We start from the raw sequence: 20,002 nt of genomic DNA, 5'->3' as shown, positions 1-20,002 counted from the left end.
ACATTCAAATTATGGTTTTGCACCTTATTGGTGGAAGTAAAATGTCAGGTAAGACCAAACATTTTATACTGCATTTCCAATGAAATTTTAGTGCCCCTAGTGGTGGAAGACCTAATGCTGTTTGACCTCTGGTTCAAATGAAATCTCTGGCAAAAATGGCAGAGGTGAAGTGAGGGGGTTTACTCCTGTTAATCTGTCCTCGGTAAGCAGACCGCCTGCTTTTGGGAAGACTCATTAGGGCGAAGACCATCTCAACATATGCAGTATCGCAAAATGTTTTTGTTTTTTTAAACCTTTAACTAGGCATGTCAGTTAACAAATTCTTATTTACAATGACGGCCTTGGAACAGTGGGTTTAACTGCCTTGTTCAGGGGCAGAACGACAGATTTTTACCTTGTCAGCTTGGGGATTCGATCTAGCAATCTTTTGGTCACTGGCCCAACACTAACCACTAGGCTTACTGCCAACCTTTGATCAAAGCCACGCTGTTGGTTGGGTGGCGGCCAGTCAAAACGTGACATCTGAGCTCGAATCTGTTCCAACAAATGAATGGCTTCATTAGTTATGTTCACATATATATTTTGTGTAGCAACAAGCTATTGTGGATTTTATCAATGCAACCTAATTTGGGACGTCTATCAGGAGTATTCAACTTCTGCTTGATATGAAAATGTGGTCGGAGGGTGTGACACAATGGCAGAGGCTGAATTGAGCTCCATACGCATTGACGAGCGTTGCAAAATAAATGTAGAAATCTGTTATTCAATTATTGTGCCAAAACTGCTCGCGTGAGCCAATGAGCATCTGCGTTGCCAAAATAGAAATCAGTTCTATTTCTGACGCAGATCGCGCTGCAAGTCTTGCCTCTCCCATCTCCTCATTGGTTTATAGAACCAGGTACCCACTGAAAGACTAACTTGGTCAGTGGCGGTAATGCACCTAATTTATGAAAGTTGCCAATCGCAATATAAAGTCAAGCGAAGGTGACTAGAAATGATTCGGTTGACCGTTTTATGCATAGATTATTTGGTTGAGTAGAGGACCGTGTGCATTTCAGGTAAAATAACTGTTTATATCCCAGGACAAATTGGCTAGCAAATGCAAGCTAACTAGCCATAAATGTTTAATGCTTTTTGACCTGTCCCCAAATTAATATAATTGGTTGAGTTTGTTTTGAGATTTTAACCTGTGTGTCATGATCGGTGTGGGACAAAATACATTTATGCACGATGGCGCACTCACACAGTTTGGGTTCCTTGTTATCTACCAAGTAGATACCTGGTCATTTCTGTACAATAAACGAGTAACTTGTGAACCTGATGTGATTCTAGAAAATCACACGACTACTGTGACCAAACAACTGGTGGCAGATCCTGTTTGCCAACTGGAGCTGAAGCGCATGAAGAATTGTCATTCTGGTTTGCAGCGTCGCAATCACACCATCACCTGATTGTAGGTACTATGTACAGAGGTTCTCTGTAGCAGTTGGTTGGTGGAACTTGGAGCTGGGAACACCCGTACATAAGTGGCAGGTATGTCACTCATCACAATCGGTGACGTTGACAAGAGGTGTATGACATGGGAATGTGTTTAATTGTTTGATATACAGTGTTTATTTTTGTACACAGTCATATTGGGTTGAAGACTTTTTCCCTCAGGGACATTAAAGTTAAATCCTATGATTGCACAAACAGGCTAGCATTCCACCAAGCCCTGCGGTGTGTTTACAATGTGGCCTCGTTCAGCCACACCTAAAAACGATGAATAGCATCGAATGAATCATCTATTATTCCACCCCAAACCATTTTCTAGTGTGTTTTTTTTTATGTGTAAAAATGACCATTGCAATTGATAGAGGTCACAAAAGTACAATCAAATAAACTTCTATCCGTGACATGATCAAAAACAGGAATACACAAAACGGGATTATCACATGGTTGATTTGCATACCGTAATCTCTTGAAATATGACGAGGCATAAAAAAGGTGTGCATAAAACAAAAGAATGATAACGAAGACACGTGATCTGGCAGCACAGTCAAGACAACTATGCCGTACATGGCCTTGGCGCTACATGAGGGTAGGTCGTCACGGTGGTCCTAGAGAGGGTAGGCCTTGGGTCAGTCACGCAGGGTTGCAGAACTGGTTCAAAATAAGATTGGAGGCGCAAAGATCTTACAGCTCGGTAAGATAAAATACATATTGTTAATGCTTCATAGCGTGGCTTCAAAAAAAACAAACTTGTATGTTTAGAATTAAGAAGTAACAAAAAAAACATGGAATTATGAGTACAAGCACAATTGAATGCGAATGATCCTTTGGTCACATCTTTTGTCTGGACACACCCAGCCATTCACTGGTACGGTGGCTGTACTCATGACTGTATCGGCTGTTATATGTATTCAGACACACACTATTTCAGTACTGTAGTTAACAGTACTACTATTTCAGCACTCATTTATAGTACTACCATTTATGTACTGTATTAGTCATTTCATCCGCTGTAGAAATTATATTATGTTGACAGTTAGTATCACTGAAGAAATCTTTGGAAAATACACATAACTTGTCATTGTCTGACTGAAATAAATTATCGCCAATGGTTCGTCCAATAGAAGGTGCGATAGCTTGAAGAGCATGTCAGATTGTCCCATCTGGGACAGTAGTATAGATGTCGGTCCTATCGGGCGGCTCTATCTGTAGATCCTACCTTCCATCTTAGCCATTTCTATTTGCTAATAGCAAGTTCATCTTTCTACACCAGGGAACTGCAAGATATGGCCCTCCTTTGGGGACCAATGAAATGAAAACTAGAACTTGGCAACTGACCAACGTTCTTAATAGATGCGCCTTGTTGTGTAGTCCAGCACCGTAATGTTGTTAATAGATGCGCCTGGTTGTGTAGTCCAGCACCATGCTAGCGGCCCCCAGCAGGGCGGGATCTTCGAGGTCGGATGTCAGGACCTGGATGCTCTGGGCGGAGCTGAGGGCTCTCTGACCTATGACCTGCTGGACAGGAGCCTGGTAGTGGGCGGCCAGCACCCCCGATAGGATGACCAGGGAGGGGTTGACCATGTGGAGGATGTTGATGATGCCCACTCCAAGGGCCATGCCAGCTGAGGAGGAAACGGGGAGAGGGGTTAGCTATAAAATACAGGATGGCACAATGATTCGAACTGGGTCTAAACTATGATCTCAATGTCACATTTGGTAACATTTGATACCTTGTTGTGTCACGCATCATAATTTGGCTAGTAAATTAAATACGATGGTGGGAGGAAAGTGGTTTATCAAATGTATTTGACCAGGTCAGTCATTGAGGAAACATAAAATGGACAATACCTAGAGAGTCTACACCCCTTTGAACTCTTCACATTTTGTTGAGTTGCAAAGTGGGATTGAATTGTCATTTCTGGTCATTAATCTATAGAAAATACTCCATAATGTCAAAGTGAAAAAAAAAGTCTACACATTTTTACAAATGAATAACAATTTAAATAACTAAAAGTAATTGCACAAGTATTCACTCCCTTTGTTTAGGCAAGTCTAAATGAGTTCAGAAGTTACATGGACTAACAGTGTGACATAATAGGGCTTGACATGATTTCTGGATGACTACCTCTCTTCCCCATGCATACAACATCTAAGGTCCTTCAGTCAACAAGGTACTAAAGTAATACTGCAACAACAAAATGCAAAGCTTTATATGTTTGGGGCAAATCCAACAACACATCACTGAGTAACCGCCTCCTTATTTTCAAGCATGGTGATGGCTGCATCATGGTATGGGTATGCTTGACATTGGCAAATACTCTGGAGTTTTTAATATAAATAAATAATATATGCCATTTAGCAGACGCTTTTATCCAAAGCGACTTACAGTCATGTGTGCATACATTCTACGTATGGGTGGTCCCGGGGATCGAACCCACTACCCTGGCATTACAAGCGCCATGCTCTACCAACTGAGCTACAGTTGGTAAAAAAGAAACAGGATGGAGTTAAGCGCAGCCAAGCCAACATTCTAGAGGAAAACCTGATTCAGTGTGCTTTACATTAGACACTGGGAGAGGAATTCACCTTTCAGCAGGACAATGACCTACAATGGGGTTGCTTACAAAGAACACAGTGAACGCTCCTGAGTGGCCAAGTTGAAATGGACTTAAAACTCTGAAAATCTATAGCAAGACTTGAAAATGGCTGTCTAGCGATGATCCCAAAAAAACCTTGGCAGAGCTTGAAGAATTCTGAAAAATATCAAATGGCCAAATATTTAACAATCCAGGTGTGCAAAGCTCTTAGGAGACTTAACCCAAGAACACTCACAGCTGTAATCACAGTCAGAAGTGTCCTTAACATGTATTGACTACTTCTAATCAAGGTATATTAGTGCTTTATGTTTCATTCATCTCTTTTTTTAGGATATAATCTTTTCCACTTTAAGAGTATTTTTTGTAGATCATTGACAACATAAAATGTAATACCACTTTGTAACAATAAAATGTGAATAAATCCAAGGGGGGTGTAGACTTTCTATGGGCAAAGTATTACTTTAACTTATGAAGGAGTAGGTCTGATTCAAGGTGATGTCCAACCAAACATAACGAGTGTGGACCCACCTGTTCTGAGGACGGCGTCAGCCTTGTGGTTGCCCAGGCGGGCTGCGTTGATGAGGTGGATGGCGCTGACGGACTCCGCCTTCTTCAGATCCACCATCCCTTCCACCTCCAGCAGTTCCTCTGGGGAACCAAACAGACACAGGCCAGGGGTCAAATCAACAGCTCTTTTCACAAGACATGTTGCTTTAAGCTTTGCTTCCCTCCCTGGTGAAGACTGACACCCAATGTGTTCCAATGAACAAGTGCCTGGTTCAATATATTATAACCACCATGCAATGTGCCTCTTGGTTTTAAGTAAAGGATTATAAAACAATCTAATTAAGAAGTTTTTTAACTAACCGTCATGGAGCCTCTTGGCTTCTTTCTGCAGGGCCATGCCTGATGCGTAGGCCTCGATGCAGCCACGGCTGCCACACATGCACTCCGGCCCGTCCAGAGACACCATAATGTGGCCCAGCTCAGCCGCGCAGAACGTACTGCCATGGATCAGCTCGTTGTTCTGGATGATGCCCCCGCCGATGCCTGTTCACAAAACAAACAGAATGGTTAGTGGTGCCACCGCCGATGTCGGTGTGGCTTCCCGATCAGCACGACTACCTTATTCGTTTGGGGTCCTTTGTTAGCAAGGTTAACTGGGGGGGGGGGGGGAGGAAGGGACTGGGAGGAAGGGATTCCGTCCGTGTCTGATCTGGGTAAACGTCTTGACCAAACCCCTTGGTCTGCCACAGTATCTACGCTGGCATGAACGAGCAAGCCGTATGTTGTGACAACAGAAACTAACATGTGGTGCATTTTGTTGTGCACCAGCTTGATGATGGCTAACATTAGCTAGCTGAGCAAGCTAATTGTTATGTTCTTTTCCTTGAGCAATGACAAACCGGGGCGTAGGTTTAACATTTTATAATTAGATACTTCAGCTAGCAATACAATGGTAGTGCAACGTAGCAATCAAAACAACTTAATTTGTCATTATGGGCGACGGAATTTTGCTAAGAACGGATCCTGTGCAAAGCAGGAAGAGCCATGCTCATTGGGTCGTTAAACATAACGGTTAAGTCTAGCGACATATTTAGAGAGAGAGAGTGCGGTCAGATTTTTAGAACGGATGCCACGTTGTCTTCATTCTCTACATCTTGGAGATGTAACACGAGAGCTCCTCCGACAATTCCCTCTATGAAATGACCAGCTGTAAACATGCGAAACTGGAATTGACGTTTTTATTGATTAACATGTGTATCCAAGTATGTCATGTGTTGTGGTGTCAACAAATTGCATCAGCTTTCACTGGACATATTCATTAGTTTTCCATTCCTACCAGAAATAAACAGCACGGAAGCGTCAATTATAACCTAGCAACGGCTATGGAGGAGAAAGTGGTGCTCTCCGGGAACGTTCAGACAGAAACCACATTGGCCGAACTCTAGATATGACTGGTTAAGTGCAAGTAATTAAAATTACCAATATTTGTATGTATTTTTGTATGTATTAGTAAAAAAAAAAAAGTTCCATTGCTCCTCTTTTGCTCCTCATGCAAACGGGGAGGCCGACGACATCACGGAAAGCCATCGGACCAATTCCTCAAATGCCCTACTCTGAGGGTTGCAGTGGTCTGAAACACACTATTTTGCTCAAAATGTATTGTTTTACCCTTTAGTGTGTATACATAACTGTATTTATACTTGGGATATCGCTGTGTTTCTGCAAAAAAGTCAAAAGTTTACAGTCATCATCCAGGGTTTGAAATGTACAGATATGCCACATTTCCTGTCAATGTGCCAAGGACCAACCATAATGTGGAACTTGACTATAGAAAACCATACTATTGTTGTCTGACATGAAAGAAGATAGAGGCATGGAAAGAACGTCACCATGCAGGTTTGCAGACAGTAGAAATGTTTCAAACCCCAAACAATTATGTGCTAAAACAAAAACTCAGATGTGAAGTAAACAGAAAATAGTTGACACGGGTGAGTTATTTTTTTTGTCAGTGAAATAGATTATCCGACAAATGGCGATTCAGGGTTTACCCTCTAGGACTTACCCTACAGGTACCAACCTGTTCCGGTTTACCTTCCGGGACTTACCATCTACCACAAAGCTACTACCGGTCGTTACACAACGGGCCTACCGAATTAAACTCAGGCTCTCCAGGTCCGTATCCTATAATGTTCAGCCTACGATTCTCATCTCCCTGACATGTCAAAATGAGTGGAAACAGATATAGGAACTTGCCACCCTGTTTGTTGCCAGCTCTGATCCACTGATCTGGACTCTCTGGTTTGACTAGAAATCGTGGTGAACCCTGCTCGCAGCGCCATCTGTTAGGTTCTAAAGTAAATAACTCACGGACACTAGAGAAGCTTTAACCAAGTTGAATTCTTCCCAAAGGGTCGACACAGCTGTATTCAAACAAAGACATGTATCCAACACTACAAGCATATTTTATATACTCCACTTTAGACACTCCTCCTTCTCTCCAATCCTTACATCTTATGGTTCCACAGGAAGAGGGTAATAGGATAATGAACCATACTTTCTCCCTTCAGGGGATCTGACCTGACCCCAACCCCTCCTTCGCCTAATCCACAGATGTCCATCTGCTTCCCCTCTAGCAATCCTGTGATCTCCTCCTGTCCACCCAACCCATTCCAAAGCCATCTGTTTTTCTACAGAGAACCATTAACCTCAAATATTTTTTTTTTTTAAGTATCTTCCACTTCTTTATATACTATTCTTACGCGTATAGCAATGTTCAAAGTTTACCCAGAATCCAACATCTTTTTGGCATGTATATGTAACCGGTGTGAAATGGCTAGCTAGTTAGCGGGGTGTGCGCTAATATCGTTTCAATCGGTGACGTCACTTTGCTCTGAGACCTTGAAGTAGTTGTTTCCCTTGCTTTTGTTGAGCGATAGGTAACGATGCTTCTTGGGAGGCAGTTGTGTGCATAGGGTCCCTGGTTCGAGGCCAGGTAGGGATGAGGAAAGGGAAAATATAGCCATTTGATAAAATAACCAGGTGTCTCAACTTTAAGCTTTAATTAAGCTATCATTAACCTATGATTTACACATCAGCACTGCCTTAAGAGATTATATACAAGCATGTGCTTTCATCTTTGCAATCGTTTCCAATGCCTCATGCCATGTAGATTAAAATGTCATTGTCCTCAGGAAAAGTTGTTAAGTGAACCAATTAGACATCTTAACAGTATCAGTAGCATTGTCAAAACATGGTTACGGTGAGGTCTTTTCTTTTAGTCTCTAACTTTTGTAAAACTCAATGGTTTGCAAATGCCTCAACAACAGTCCCTCATTCAATAGGGGTAGCCGTGGAGGACTGTTTCAGGACACAAATCCAATTTTTCAATACCTATTCAATCCACGCAAAATCAAAAAGCTACTGACTGACATCTGATTGCCTCGTTTTGATTGGCCTGTTATGCACTGATCCACCCACATTGTCATTGTTTACTATCCAGCTCATCTCACACCATTATGGGTGTGGAATGCATTCTCAACCTTTACTTACCATAACCTTTTAACTTTTTACATTTTTTTACAATGACAGTCATGTATATTTCATAGAAATACAATGAACAGATAATTAATGACCAGAGTGAATCATTCTAATTCTATGGTGGCAATATTACCTGTTCCAGTGATGATGGTGACAAAGTTCTCCACTCCTTTACCGTGGCCAAACTTCTTCTCTGCCAGGGCGGCACAGTTGCCGTCGTTATCAACCCAGACGGGCAGGTGGAGGGCGTCAGAGATGGGGGTGCGGATGTCGATGGAGCTCCACTCCTGGATCAGCTTGGTGGAGTGGAGGATCACACCCTCCTGGGGGTTCACTCTGCCTCCTGTCGACACACCTGAGGGAAGGAGGTGGGGCGATTGCAAGAGAATCAGATCCGGTCAAACTAGGGGTATTTTCCTACTAGCTACTGACCACTTCTTTATTGAGGAAAAATGTACTTACTAAGACTGTGATACGTGGTTGTCTCACCTAGCTACTATAAGAAGAATGCACTAAGTTGCTCTGGATAAGATTGTCTGTCTGCGAAATTACTAAAATGTAAAAAATGATTATATAGTGAGAACTAGGGTCTATGCAGACTTTGAAGCGTATTTATTGTCGTTGAGCACAAATAATTGGGGCAAGAGGATTGTGACGCATTTATAAACATTTAATAAAGTTCAGTTATTTGACACATGCTCAAGTACAATGAAATGGTTCAATTGCAAGCCCCACCCAACAATGTGCTTCTTGACAGATTCGCATAAGTAAATGTTGCCATATTCAAAGTGCAAATCAAAACATAAAAAGGGACATTTCAAGAAGGAGAGAAAGCCACATACCCACTCCCAGAATCCGGCAGTTGAGATGGACAGCGTCAATGACTGCCTCCGTACACATCTTCAGTATCAGCTCCATCCTCGTCTCGTAGGTTTTGGGGTTCGCCTGGGTGTACTTCTTCACTATCTTACCCTACAATTAAAAATACGTATAAAATCAGACCAATACAATAATATTTCAAATAAAATGTTCTTTAAAAATTAAAATGTTATTTAATTGTTGCCCATATTATTCGCCATTTAGGAGACGATTTTATCCGAAGCGACTTAGTCATCCATCACTATTGGTGGCCCCAGCAGAGCTCGAACCCACAACCATACAAGTGCCTTGCTCTACCAACTGAGCCACAGAGAACCAAAGTTTTAAATAGTGGCCCACAAATATATTTCATGCAGATCAATCCACTTGTTCAACACAATCAACCCATACGTACATTTGGTACATTATTTGATAAAGGAAGGCTGTTGACAAGTCAGTGCTTGTCCGTCGTCAGCGATTAAATTAAATATCAGCGTCTCAGAAGAATGCTAGAACTGACAGCCGCTTTCATCTGAGCCGGCAGATGCTCATAGTGGTTCTCACGTAAAGTCAAATCCTAAATCAAAATGGGGCCTAATCAAATAGAAAAAGTGTGCGTTTAAGATCACTTCCGTTGGGCTAAAAGAATGGTCGGCTGACGGTTGACATTCTAATCTCCGACTTCAGAACTAATGGTTAGAAGGTGACTTCTCACTGTTGACGTTTGTGTTCAACTCCAACTTACTCACTGACCAAAATACGTTTTAGACAATACACATGCCCGTGACAAATAATAAATGACATTTCTATAGCGCTTTTCATTACCTGAGAGCACTTCAAAAAATAAAACAGGCAATACATCATGAGTAGCCTAGCTGGAGTTAGGTCAACCTATAGAGGCCAAGTCTTTGAAAACGGCATCTTCCAAAGATGGAGAGGGACAGTTCATGGCTTGATCAGAGGAAGGCTGGTCAGGCTAAAAAAAAGAGGCTAGAAATGGTACAGGCCTCGGGCTTATTCCATGAGAAGTGCAACGTCACAAAATATGCGTAGGCCTAGAACAGATTGTACATCACGCCACCTTGGTATGGTACAGTTGAAGTCGGAAGTTTACATACACCTGAGCCAAATACATTTAAACTCAAGTTTCTCACAATTCCTGACATTTAATCCTGGTAAACATTCCCAGTCTTAGGTCAGTTAGGATCACCACTTTAAGAATGTGAAATGTCAGAATAATAGTAGAGAGAATGATTTATTTCAGCTTTTACTTCTTTCATCACATTCCCAGTGGCTCAGACGTTGACATACACTCAATTAGTATTTGGTAGCACTGGCTTCAACAACTTAAACTTGAGTCAAACGTTTTGGGTAGCCTTCTACAAGCTTCCCACAATAAGGTGGGAGCATTTTGGCCCATTCCTCCTAACAGAGCTGGAGTAAGTGAGTCAGGTTTCTATGCCTCCTTGCTCACACATGCCTTTTCAGTTCTGCCCACACATTTTCTATAGGTTTGAGGTCAGGGCTTTGTGATGGCCACTCCAATACCTTGACTTTGTTGTCCTTAAGCCATTTTGCCACAACTTTGGAAGTATGCTTGGGGTCATTATCTATTTGGAAGACCCATTTGCGACCAAGCTTTAACTTCCTGACTGATGTCTTAAGATGTTGCTTCAATATATCCACATAATTTCCCTTTCTCATGATGCCATCTATTTTGTGAAGTGCAGCAAAGCACCCCCACAACATGATGCTGCCACCCCCATGCTTCACGGTTGGGATGGTGTACTATGGCTTGCAAGTCTCCCCGTTTTTCCTCCAAACATAACGATGGTCATTACGGCCAAACAGTTCTGTTTTTGTTTCATCAGACCAGAGGACATTCCTCCAAAAAGTACGATCTTTGTCCCCATGTGCAGTTGCAAACCGTAGTCTGGCATTTTTATGGCGGTTTTGGAGGAGTGGCTTCTTCCTTGCTGAGCGGCCTTTCAGGTTATGACGACTTTGTACTCGTTTTACTGTGGATATAGATACTTTGTACCGGTTTCCTCCAGAATCTTCACAAGGTCCTTTGCTGTTGTTCTGGGATTGATTTGCACTTTTCACACCAAAGTACGTTAATCTCTAAGAGACAGAACACATCGCCTTCCTGAGCGGTATGACAGCTGCGTGGTCCCATGGTGTTTATACTTGCATACTATTGTTTGTACAGACATCAGGCATTTGGAAATTGCTCCCAAGGACGAACCAGACGTGGAGGTCTACAATTTTTTTTCTGAGGTCTTGGCTGATTTATTTTGATTTTCCCATGATTTCAAGCAAAAAGGTACTGAGTTTGAAGGTAGGTCTTGAAATACACCCACAGGTACACCTCCAATGGACTCAAATGACATCAATTAGCCTATCAGAAGCTTCTAAAGCCATGACATTTTCTGGAATTTTCCAAGCTGTTTAAAGGCACAGTGAACTTGGTGTATGTAAACTTCTGACCCACTGGAATTGAGATACAGTGACTTAAGTGAAATAATCTGTTCGTAAACAATTGTTGAAAAAATTACTTGTGTCATGCACAAAGTAATGTCCTAATCGACTTGCCAAAACTATAGCTTGTTAACAAGAAATTTGTGGTGGTTGAAAAACGAGTTTTAATGACTCCAACCTTAGTGCATTTAAACTTCCGACTTCAACTGTACATCATCTTTTTATCTGCAACTTTTCTAGTTCCATCTTTGGTGGTTATGGGTATATATCAATATCCATCACCATTACAAACCTGAACTAGTTGGGTATAGAGGGATAATGAACACACATGGATGGTTAGATAGAAATCTTGGAAGCACACGGCAGTGTGAGAAGATGGATAGTGTAATGTACTGTATGTTCATTTTGCTGAAGGACAACCAGGAAGATGATTTATGGTTTTAACCAATCACGACTAATAAGATAATAATAATATAAATCTAACATGCGGTGTAACCCTCACCTCACGCACCCCCCTCTCCAACCCCCCCTCACCCCTACCACCGTACCCTCATGCAGACGATGGCCACGCGGAGGTTGGTCCCGCCCAGGTCGACGGCTAGGGCGCTCTGAGTCTCCAGGATGTGGTCGATGTCCTGGGAGATGTCCCACTCCTTGACGGGGGGGAAGCAGAAGGTCTTCTGCAGCGGCTCATCAAGGTCGATGGTCTGCAGGAACTTCAGGATGCGAGGCACCGCGTTCCCGTCGCCGTAGATCTTCGAGCTGAGGGGGGGGGTTCCCACAGGATGAAGAAGAGGGAGGGGGGTATCACACAAGATGAAGAGGGGAATTTTGGTGAGATTGCCGTTCTATGAAAAATTGCAATTTGATGGTTACTATGAAAATAGAGGATTTTAGCTTGTAGACCAAATCTCAGTTATAAGAAACACTGAAAGAGCCAATGCTGCCGCAAATAAATACATATGTTTTATTTTTATTAAAAAGGTATAAGTAGATGACTTAAAGGGTGACTGCACTGATTTGGACTCGTTTTGAAGATTGCTCATTAAGAAATGCTAGAAGCCATGACTGAAGCCAAATGAGTTGTGGTTTGATCTGGGTGTGTAATGTTTTCATATTATAAAACTGGTTGGTTTAGCCGTGGTATATTGGCCATATACCGCACCCCCTCCGGCCATATTGCTTAATTGTACCGTGGCAGGTACTGTTGTTTGTTCCTCCCGAGTAACCGTAGCAACAACATAGCCACTTCCTCAAAATATTTAAAATAGTAGGAATTTATCTGTAATTTATTTAGAAGTTTTTGCAGAGAAGGTCTTAGTCGCTCAAGTTGACATCTAGCTAAAAGGTGTTTGGTGCAGTATTTCTCAAGTAAACAAAATGTGCATGATCGGTTCTCTGCGGGGCACGGACTAGTTTATCGAGTGGCTACGCGCTCGGGACTGACTTCTGAGAACAACAACGTGTCTACAACTTCATCATCTGCAAGCTGTCAAACTAAGGTAAATAAAGCACAAGCTACACGCTGTTTATCAGTGCCTTAAAAAAAATCACTTGCTAGCTAGCAATCAGCTTATCAAGTCACTGGCGAGATTTTGCTTTTTACAACTTTCCCACCATTACCAGAGTGTGCCTGTCTGGCAGTGTTTAATAGGGAATGATGTTACAAAACAGGCTGTGGGGGGACACTACGTTCCAGTTGGGAAACAAGTGCACTCTGATCGTCTCAATTCTCATTTTGGCCAAATAAGTGGCAGACTCAAGTGATTGACACGAAGAAACACATCAGCAAGTGGCCACTCTATACAAAGGGCTTAGGGCCAAGAGTTATTTCAACATAACATTGGCGACATGTTCTCTTACGTAGACAAGTCTGAGGTGCTGAGTAATGGGCAGGCCCGTCTCACTGTCTGGGAGGTTCTGGCTGCTACGATTGGATAGAGCACAATCAGCACTGCCGTTTCTCTTCTGTTAGAGTGTACTGGGCAAGATCGTAATCCATCCCCAACTCTCCAGTATGTCGCGACAAACTCCGTTTTGGACGAGACGGACTTTGACCAAAATGATCCTATTTTACACATTGTAATCAATTTTGACACTAGAATGAATGTTTGACTCATATCAATGCCACATAGGCCATTTAAAACCAAATACGTTGGTTCTAAGGGGTAGTTGACCTTTATGTTCAGTTCAGAGGTTCTGTAATACACACTTTCCAGAGTTCTATTGGTGACACTCACGGTGCAGGTTGATGGTCACTAGACTCGATACGGAACGTAATGGATTATTGTCATATCTGTTGACGGTGGTTGACGCCAGACTGGATGTACAAGGACCGAGGTCACACTGATTATTTCACTGTTGTATTGTATTGATGACGTTCCGTTCACACGGATTCTGTAGCAGCTGAAAAATGGTTTTGTTTGGTCTTTCGACAAGCCTCTCGGCCTGGTGTTTCCAGAACATTTGGTGCTGTCTGATTAGGATATAAAAAGGCCCCGTCTCCAAGAGGCCAGTTAGACATTTTCTCTGCTTCTGTGCTGGGTGATGCCTCCGTGTTGCAACTTGTTATAACCCTGTAATAACCCCTTTTCTAGAGGTTATGCGATGATGCTTACCAGGGGTATCTCTTCCCAAACTGCAGCTCCAGGGCGTGGTAGATCTTATTCTGAGTGTCTGCGTCTCGGACATGGAGGACGTTTTCACCTGGGAATAGAAAATACAGCTCAACATCCTATAAGCATTCGTAATGGGGCGACTGGAAGAATGAGAACAAAGCTAAATCGCCAAACACTCATACTGTACTGGCAAAGCCGTCAAATAAGAACTATACCATGAAATATATCATGAAAAGGTAACACTGGTAACCACAAGTAGGCCCCCTAGTCTGCTCCAAATGGAGGCCACGCGTGCCTCCATAATGGCACACCATTTCTCCATTTAGTGCACTACTTTTGACCAGGGCCCATATTCAAGCACTTAAGGGAATAGGGTGCCATTTTGGACGAAACCCATGATTCTAGACCACCTGGTAAATGGTCATGGACTTCAGTAGACCCACCCACCAGTCTCTCTCCCAGTCTGCCTGGACCCCAGGTTGATGACGGGGGTCCCGAAGGCCCCGGCCTCTCTGACGCCACAGCTGCTGTTGCCGATCATGGCCCCAGCGTGACACACCAGCTGGATGAACTGCTCGAAGGGCACGTGCTTCACCGCCCGGAAGTTAGGGTGCTGCTCCACGCCCTTCTTCCTCATCACGCGCACCATCTCCTTACTTCCTGTTGGGGTCATCACGGAGACGGGACAGGGGTTACAAGACAGAACGGAGAAGACTGCGGGATGTCTAATTTAACCGACTCCTACACAGTCTACAGTCGGAGATTCAACTCTAGCCATGTCATGTTTTGCAGTAGTGTTTTGTTGGATTTTAAGTACTGGTCACTTGGTTTCTTATTCTTTCTGAGGAAGTTCTACGCCCTTCAAACCAGTCCAAGCCCTAATCATGAGACAGACTGAAGGATTGCAGCTGAACTAGATAAGCAAATACCTTCAACAGAGCAGCCTTCCCACACTATTGACCAAGGGAGGGCTGACACTGTACCTCCAGCTCCACAATCGGTGTGTGTGTGTGTGTGGTTGCGTAATATGGCAAAGAGGAGAGAAATAAGGAAAGGGAGACGGGGGGAGAAAAAAAAGAAAACAATCACCACTGACCTGCGTCTATGTTGGGGAAGAGGATGAGTGTTTTCTTGTTGAAGGAGATGAGAGCGTCCAACATCAGCTCGTAGATCTTGATGGAGTTCTTGATGTCGGTGGTGACCGGGTGCTGCAGGGCCACGATGTAGTCGTGCTCCTTCACATTGTCTCCTGTGGTTGTCATTTAGAACATTCTCAGCATTCTAGTACTTTCTGAACAGAGGGAAGTCAACAGTCTACTGCTACCACTGTACTTTCTGCCCCGTAGGGACTAGCGAAAAGCCCCAAAAATCTATGAACTGACTTAACAACATTCTTATAACAATTTTCCACATCTTTCCATGCCGAAGGTACTAGCTACGGTACTATATAGTGGTATATGTACTAGAGGTCGACCGATTCATCGGAATGGCCGATTAATTAGGGCCGATTTCAAGTTTTCATAACAATCGGAAATCAGTGTTTTTGGGCGCCGATTTGCAAATTAAAAATTAAATAATAATAATTATACCTTTATTTAACTAGGCAAGTCAGTTAGAACACATTCTTATTTTTCAATGACGGCCTAGGAACGGTGGGTTAACTGCCTAGTTCAGGGGCAGAACGACAGATTTTCATCTTGTCAGCCCGGGGATCCAATCTTGCAAACTCACAGTTAACTAGTCCAACACAATATCGACCTGCCTCTATCTTGTTGCACTCCACAAGGAGACTGTCTGTTACGCGAATGCAGTAAGCCAAGGTAAGTTGCTAGCTAGCATTAAACTTATCTTATAAAAAACAATCAATCATAATCACTAGTTAACTACACATGGTTGATGATATTACTAGATATTATCTAGCGTGTCCTGCGTTGCATATAATCTGACTGAGCATACAAGTATCTGACTGAGCGGTGGAAGGCAGAAGCAGGCGCTTAAAGATTCATTCAAACAGCACTTTTGTGCGTTTTGCCAGCAGCTCTTCGTTGTGCGTTAAGCATTGCGCTGTTTATGACTTCAAGCCTATCAACTCCCGAGATGAGGCTGGTGCAACCGAAGTGAAATGGCTAGCTAGTTAGCGCGCGCTAACTAGAGGGACGGAAGCTATACAGTTACACTGGCAATACTAAAGTGCCTATAAGAACATCCAATAGTCAAAGGTTAATGAAATACAAATGGTATAGAGGGAAATAGTCCTATAATTCCTATAATAACTACAACCTAAAACTTCTTACCTGGGAATATTGAAGACTCGTGTTAAAAGGGACCACCAGCTTTCATATGTTCTCATGTTCTGAGCAAGGAACTGAAACGTTAGCTTTCTTACATAGTAAATGTGCAATATGTGCTTTCTTCTCCAACACTTTGTTTTTGCATTATTTAAACCAAATTGAACATGTTTCATTATTTACTTGAGGCTAAATTGATTTTATTGATGTATTATATTAAGTTAAATTAAGTGTTCATTCAGTATGGTTGTAATTGTCATTATTACAAATCGGTCAATTTTTTAATATTTTAAATCGGCCGATTAAATCGGTATCTGCGGTGAAAAATCATAAATCGGTCAACCTCTAATATGTATTATACCACTGTCCTAAAGGTTGTAATAAATAGGCTGGCCCTTTCAACCCGATTTCCCTGTAGCCTTGTCAATCACCCTTTTACTCAAGCCTCCACCTCATTCCAACCAATCAGGTCACATGGACGCACTCCAGGGCACCGCCTACTCATGCTCCCTTTTAGGGTGCGTTACCAGTATCTCGAGAAGACAAGTTGTTGGGATGCTGACTGACTTTTCAAATGCCGTTTCTGAAGTGTTGTGCGTCATTTGACGAGTGCGTGTTTGAAATGCTAGTGGGTTCACGTTGGGTGTAATGTCAGCCAACGTTAGTTATGGCTGCATGACAAAGACACAGCGACCTTGTCACCATGGCGATATAAAGGCAGGCCATGAAACCTAAAACAAAAACGCCATCACTGTCCTCAGTCCAGGTAACTGTAGCGGACTATGCCATCAAGGTCAGTACTATTTCCGACCAAGAGATCTCTGCATATTCAAATAGGAGTTCAAAGCTGGTGCTGTGCAGAAACTGTAGCCGTTTTAGTTTGGTTGCATGATGCATGACACTGACAGCAGAGGTTGTTATTCCCTGCCTGACCAGGAAAAACTCTCGGCCCTGGAACCTGGCTATTAGTCTGGTATGCCGCATTGAACTGCGTTCTCCGCTGAAAAAGTTGGAACGCCACTGACTTAGGGGTGAAGGATGGGTTACTACTACACGTACCGAGCCAGTTCCTGATGATGTCCATGTAGTCGTCACGGTGATGGGCGGCCAGCAGCTTGTCGTAGGAGGGGCAGCCGGCCAACAGGATGCGAGTGTGGTCCTCACACATGGCGATGAGGTGCTGTTCGGCGGTGCGGGTGCAGCAGGCGTGGTAGTGGGCCAGCTTGGAGATGGCGTGGCGGATGGAGTCGTCGATGGTGCCACTCACCTGGGATGGGAAAGGATCAGACATCAGGGTAAAAGTCTGTTTATTGTCTCTGTGACGGTTCGTTGTCTGAAGCACTGCTATTTAGTGTCTGAAGCACTGCTATTTCCCGTAGGGAACAAATAGTTTATTTTATTGAACCAAGACCATCATTATCTCTGTTATGTTGCCTTCTTTGGTTTCCAGGACTTCTGTGTATTTTTGTAGCCCCGTTATTTTTTTATGGTAATAACTTAGTAAATAGTAACTAAAATACACAAAACGACAGTTCAAAAACATCCTATATCAAATACCAGGTAACTACAAGTGGAGGGAGCCAACCAATAATTTAATCTAGTTATATTCAGCTCCCAACACCGATATGCCCTACATCCTGAAAAACCTTGAGATACATGACATCACTTCCTCCATCCCCTCACCTCTCCTCCCTCCAGGTGCAGGATGCGAATGTTCATCAGGGCGGCAGCCGTTGCCAGGGCGAGGGCATCGAAGCGGTCTCCGTGGACGACCAGAACGTCGGGGCGGAGGCGGTGGAGGACATCTGGCAGCTTGACCAGCGCCAGACCCACTGACTCCACCATGGCTGCCTCGTCCTCCCCACGCACGATGGTGTGCAGCTTGGAGCCGATGTCAAAGTCATCCTGCTCGATCATCCGGAACGTGTTGCTAAAAGGAGGACAGGTGGTCAAACCAATCATTTCATTCATGAAAGAACACATTTTAGACAAATTAAAAACACATCAAGTTGATTCCACTAAGTGAAATGAACAAACACGAAATATAGTCACGGCTAAAAACACAAATTCAGACTCATTTCCATTATGGTCCTCATGAAGGACAGGAGTTTTTCCTGGTCAGATCAAGCAATCAGAAAAAAACTTGAGACATGATTACTCAATTAACACTTTTTCCTCAGAGTGCAAATAAACAATGACTGTCAGTGTAAAAACATTTGCAAATAGTTGTGATTTCAGTGGATCTGGAAAAACTAGCTCCAGCACCACCACCTTCAGCTCAAACTCACCCATAATCATCAATGAGATGGGCTCCCAGCACCACCACCTTCAGCTCAAACTCACCCATAATCATCAATGAGATGGGCTCCCAGCACCACCACCTTCAGCTCAAACTCACCCATAATCATCAATGAGATGGGCTCCCAGCACCACCACCTTCAGCTCAAACTCACCCATAATCATCAATGAGATGGGCTCCCAGCACCACCACTTTCAGCTCAAACTCACCCATAATCATAATATAATAATAATAAATGCCATTTAGCAGACGCTTTTATCCAAAGCGACTTACAGTCATGTGTGCATACATTCTACGTATGGGTGGTCCCGGGAATCGAACCCACTACCCTGGCGTTACAAGCGCCATGCTCTACCAACTGAGCTACAGAAGGACCACCTATCATCAATGAGATGGGCTCCAGCACCACCACCTTCAGCTCAAACTCACCCATAATCATCAATGAGATGGGATCCCAGCACCACCACCTTCAGCTCAAACTCACCCATAATCATCAATGAGATGGGCTCCCAGCACCACCACCTTCAGCTCAAACTCACCCATAATCATCAATGAGATGGGATCCCAGCACCACCACCTCCAGCTCAAACTCATCAGGGTTGGCCTTGATGCCAAACATGATGGGCGCCAGCTTGGAGTAGTCCGCCCGGTTACACGTCGCCACGCACACCCGCAGCTTCCTCGTGGCTTTGTTCTCCTCCATCTTGTCAGTCTTCTCTCTCATCCTCTGCATTCTCAGATAGTACAGTTCCTGGCGAGCAGAGAAAGAGCGATGGTGTTCAGAGTTGGGATGCTGGAATGTCAGGCAAAAAGAAGCTGTGCTGAAAACAACGAGGTCCGATGCTCCTCGTCCTGTTGTGGCATGGTGGATATATGTTAAAGCTAGAATCTGCAGTTGCTACATCTGTTTTTGGACTTAGCAATTAATGATATATACTCATTGATTCTTGAAGAACATAACTTGTAAAATGCCTCATGAGCTAAGTTCAACTGCTCGTTTTACTCTGTTTGTAAACACTGGATTTTCCAAGTGAGTGCAGCAGGATTTATATTATTTGCAACTGGTAAAATGTTCAATGTTGTGAGGAAAGAGCATTCTTTGTTTTTCGTTTTAAAAAATTATGGCAATTCGCACTGACACTTAATGTTAACTTGATGGCTATTCATAATACCAATGCATGGCACAAAATGTCAGATTTAATTTACAATTGGTAAAAAAAATAAAAATGTTTTTACCTACATTGTGCAAAGGACTGTTTTATTTGTAACTGGCAAGAACGTTTCATTTTGTGAGAACCCGTTTCATGTGAACACTCCCGAGTG

The 20,002-nt window shown here is 43.2% G+C and overlaps 1 protein-coding gene across 6 annotated transcripts in view; it reads right to left on the bottom strand.

Moving 5' to 3' along the window:
- Positions 1-1,590: 1,590 nt before the first annotated feature.
- Positions 1,591-20,002, bottom strand: part of gne (glucosamine (UDP-N-acetyl)-2-epimerase/N-acetylmannosamine kinase) — a 31,053-nt gene continuing 12,641 nt past the window's right edge. For 4 of the 6 annotated variants that reach the window (XM_046325940.1, XM_046325941.1, XM_046325939.1 and 1 more), the window contains exons 2-13: positions 19,219-19,430; positions 18,064-18,310; positions 17,440-17,647; positions 15,189-15,341; positions 14,540-14,752; positions 14,093-14,180; positions 12,023-12,236; positions 8,978-9,107; positions 8,269-8,490; positions 4,959-5,141; positions 4,620-4,739; positions 1,591-3,116 (exon numbers count right to left, since the gene is read on the bottom strand). In XM_046325940.1, coding sequence (XP_046181896.1) covers positions 2,881-3,116; positions 4,620-4,739; positions 4,959-5,141; positions 8,269-8,490; positions 8,978-9,107; positions 12,023-12,236; positions 14,093-14,180; positions 14,540-14,752; positions 15,189-15,341; positions 17,440-17,647; positions 18,064-18,310; positions 19,219-19,412 — 2,208 coding nt within the window. In that variant the 5' untranslated portion in view covers positions 19,413-19,430 and the 3' untranslated portion in view covers positions 1,591-2,880. Of the gene's footprint in view, positions 3,117-4,619; positions 4,740-4,958; positions 5,142-8,268; positions 8,491-8,977; positions 9,108-12,022; positions 12,237-14,092; positions 14,181-14,539; positions 14,753-15,188; positions 15,342-17,439; positions 17,648-18,063; positions 18,311-18,668; positions 18,685-19,108; positions 19,156-19,218; positions 19,431-20,002 lie in introns of those variants that run through there. The other 2 variants (XM_046325944.1, XM_046325945.1) reach the window with 2 other exon arrangements.

Source organism: Oncorhynchus gorbuscha, linkage group LG24, assembly GCF_021184085.1.
Source record: "Oncorhynchus gorbuscha isolate QuinsamMale2020 ecotype Even-year linkage group LG24, OgorEven_v1.0, whole genome shotgun sequence".
In the NCBI taxonomy this organism is placed as follows: domain Eukaryota; kingdom Metazoa; phylum Chordata; class Actinopteri; order Salmoniformes; family Salmonidae; genus Oncorhynchus; species Oncorhynchus gorbuscha.
The sequence above is the reverse complement of the archived record's forward strand: the minus strand, read 5'-3'. Positions and strand labels throughout refer to the sequence as shown.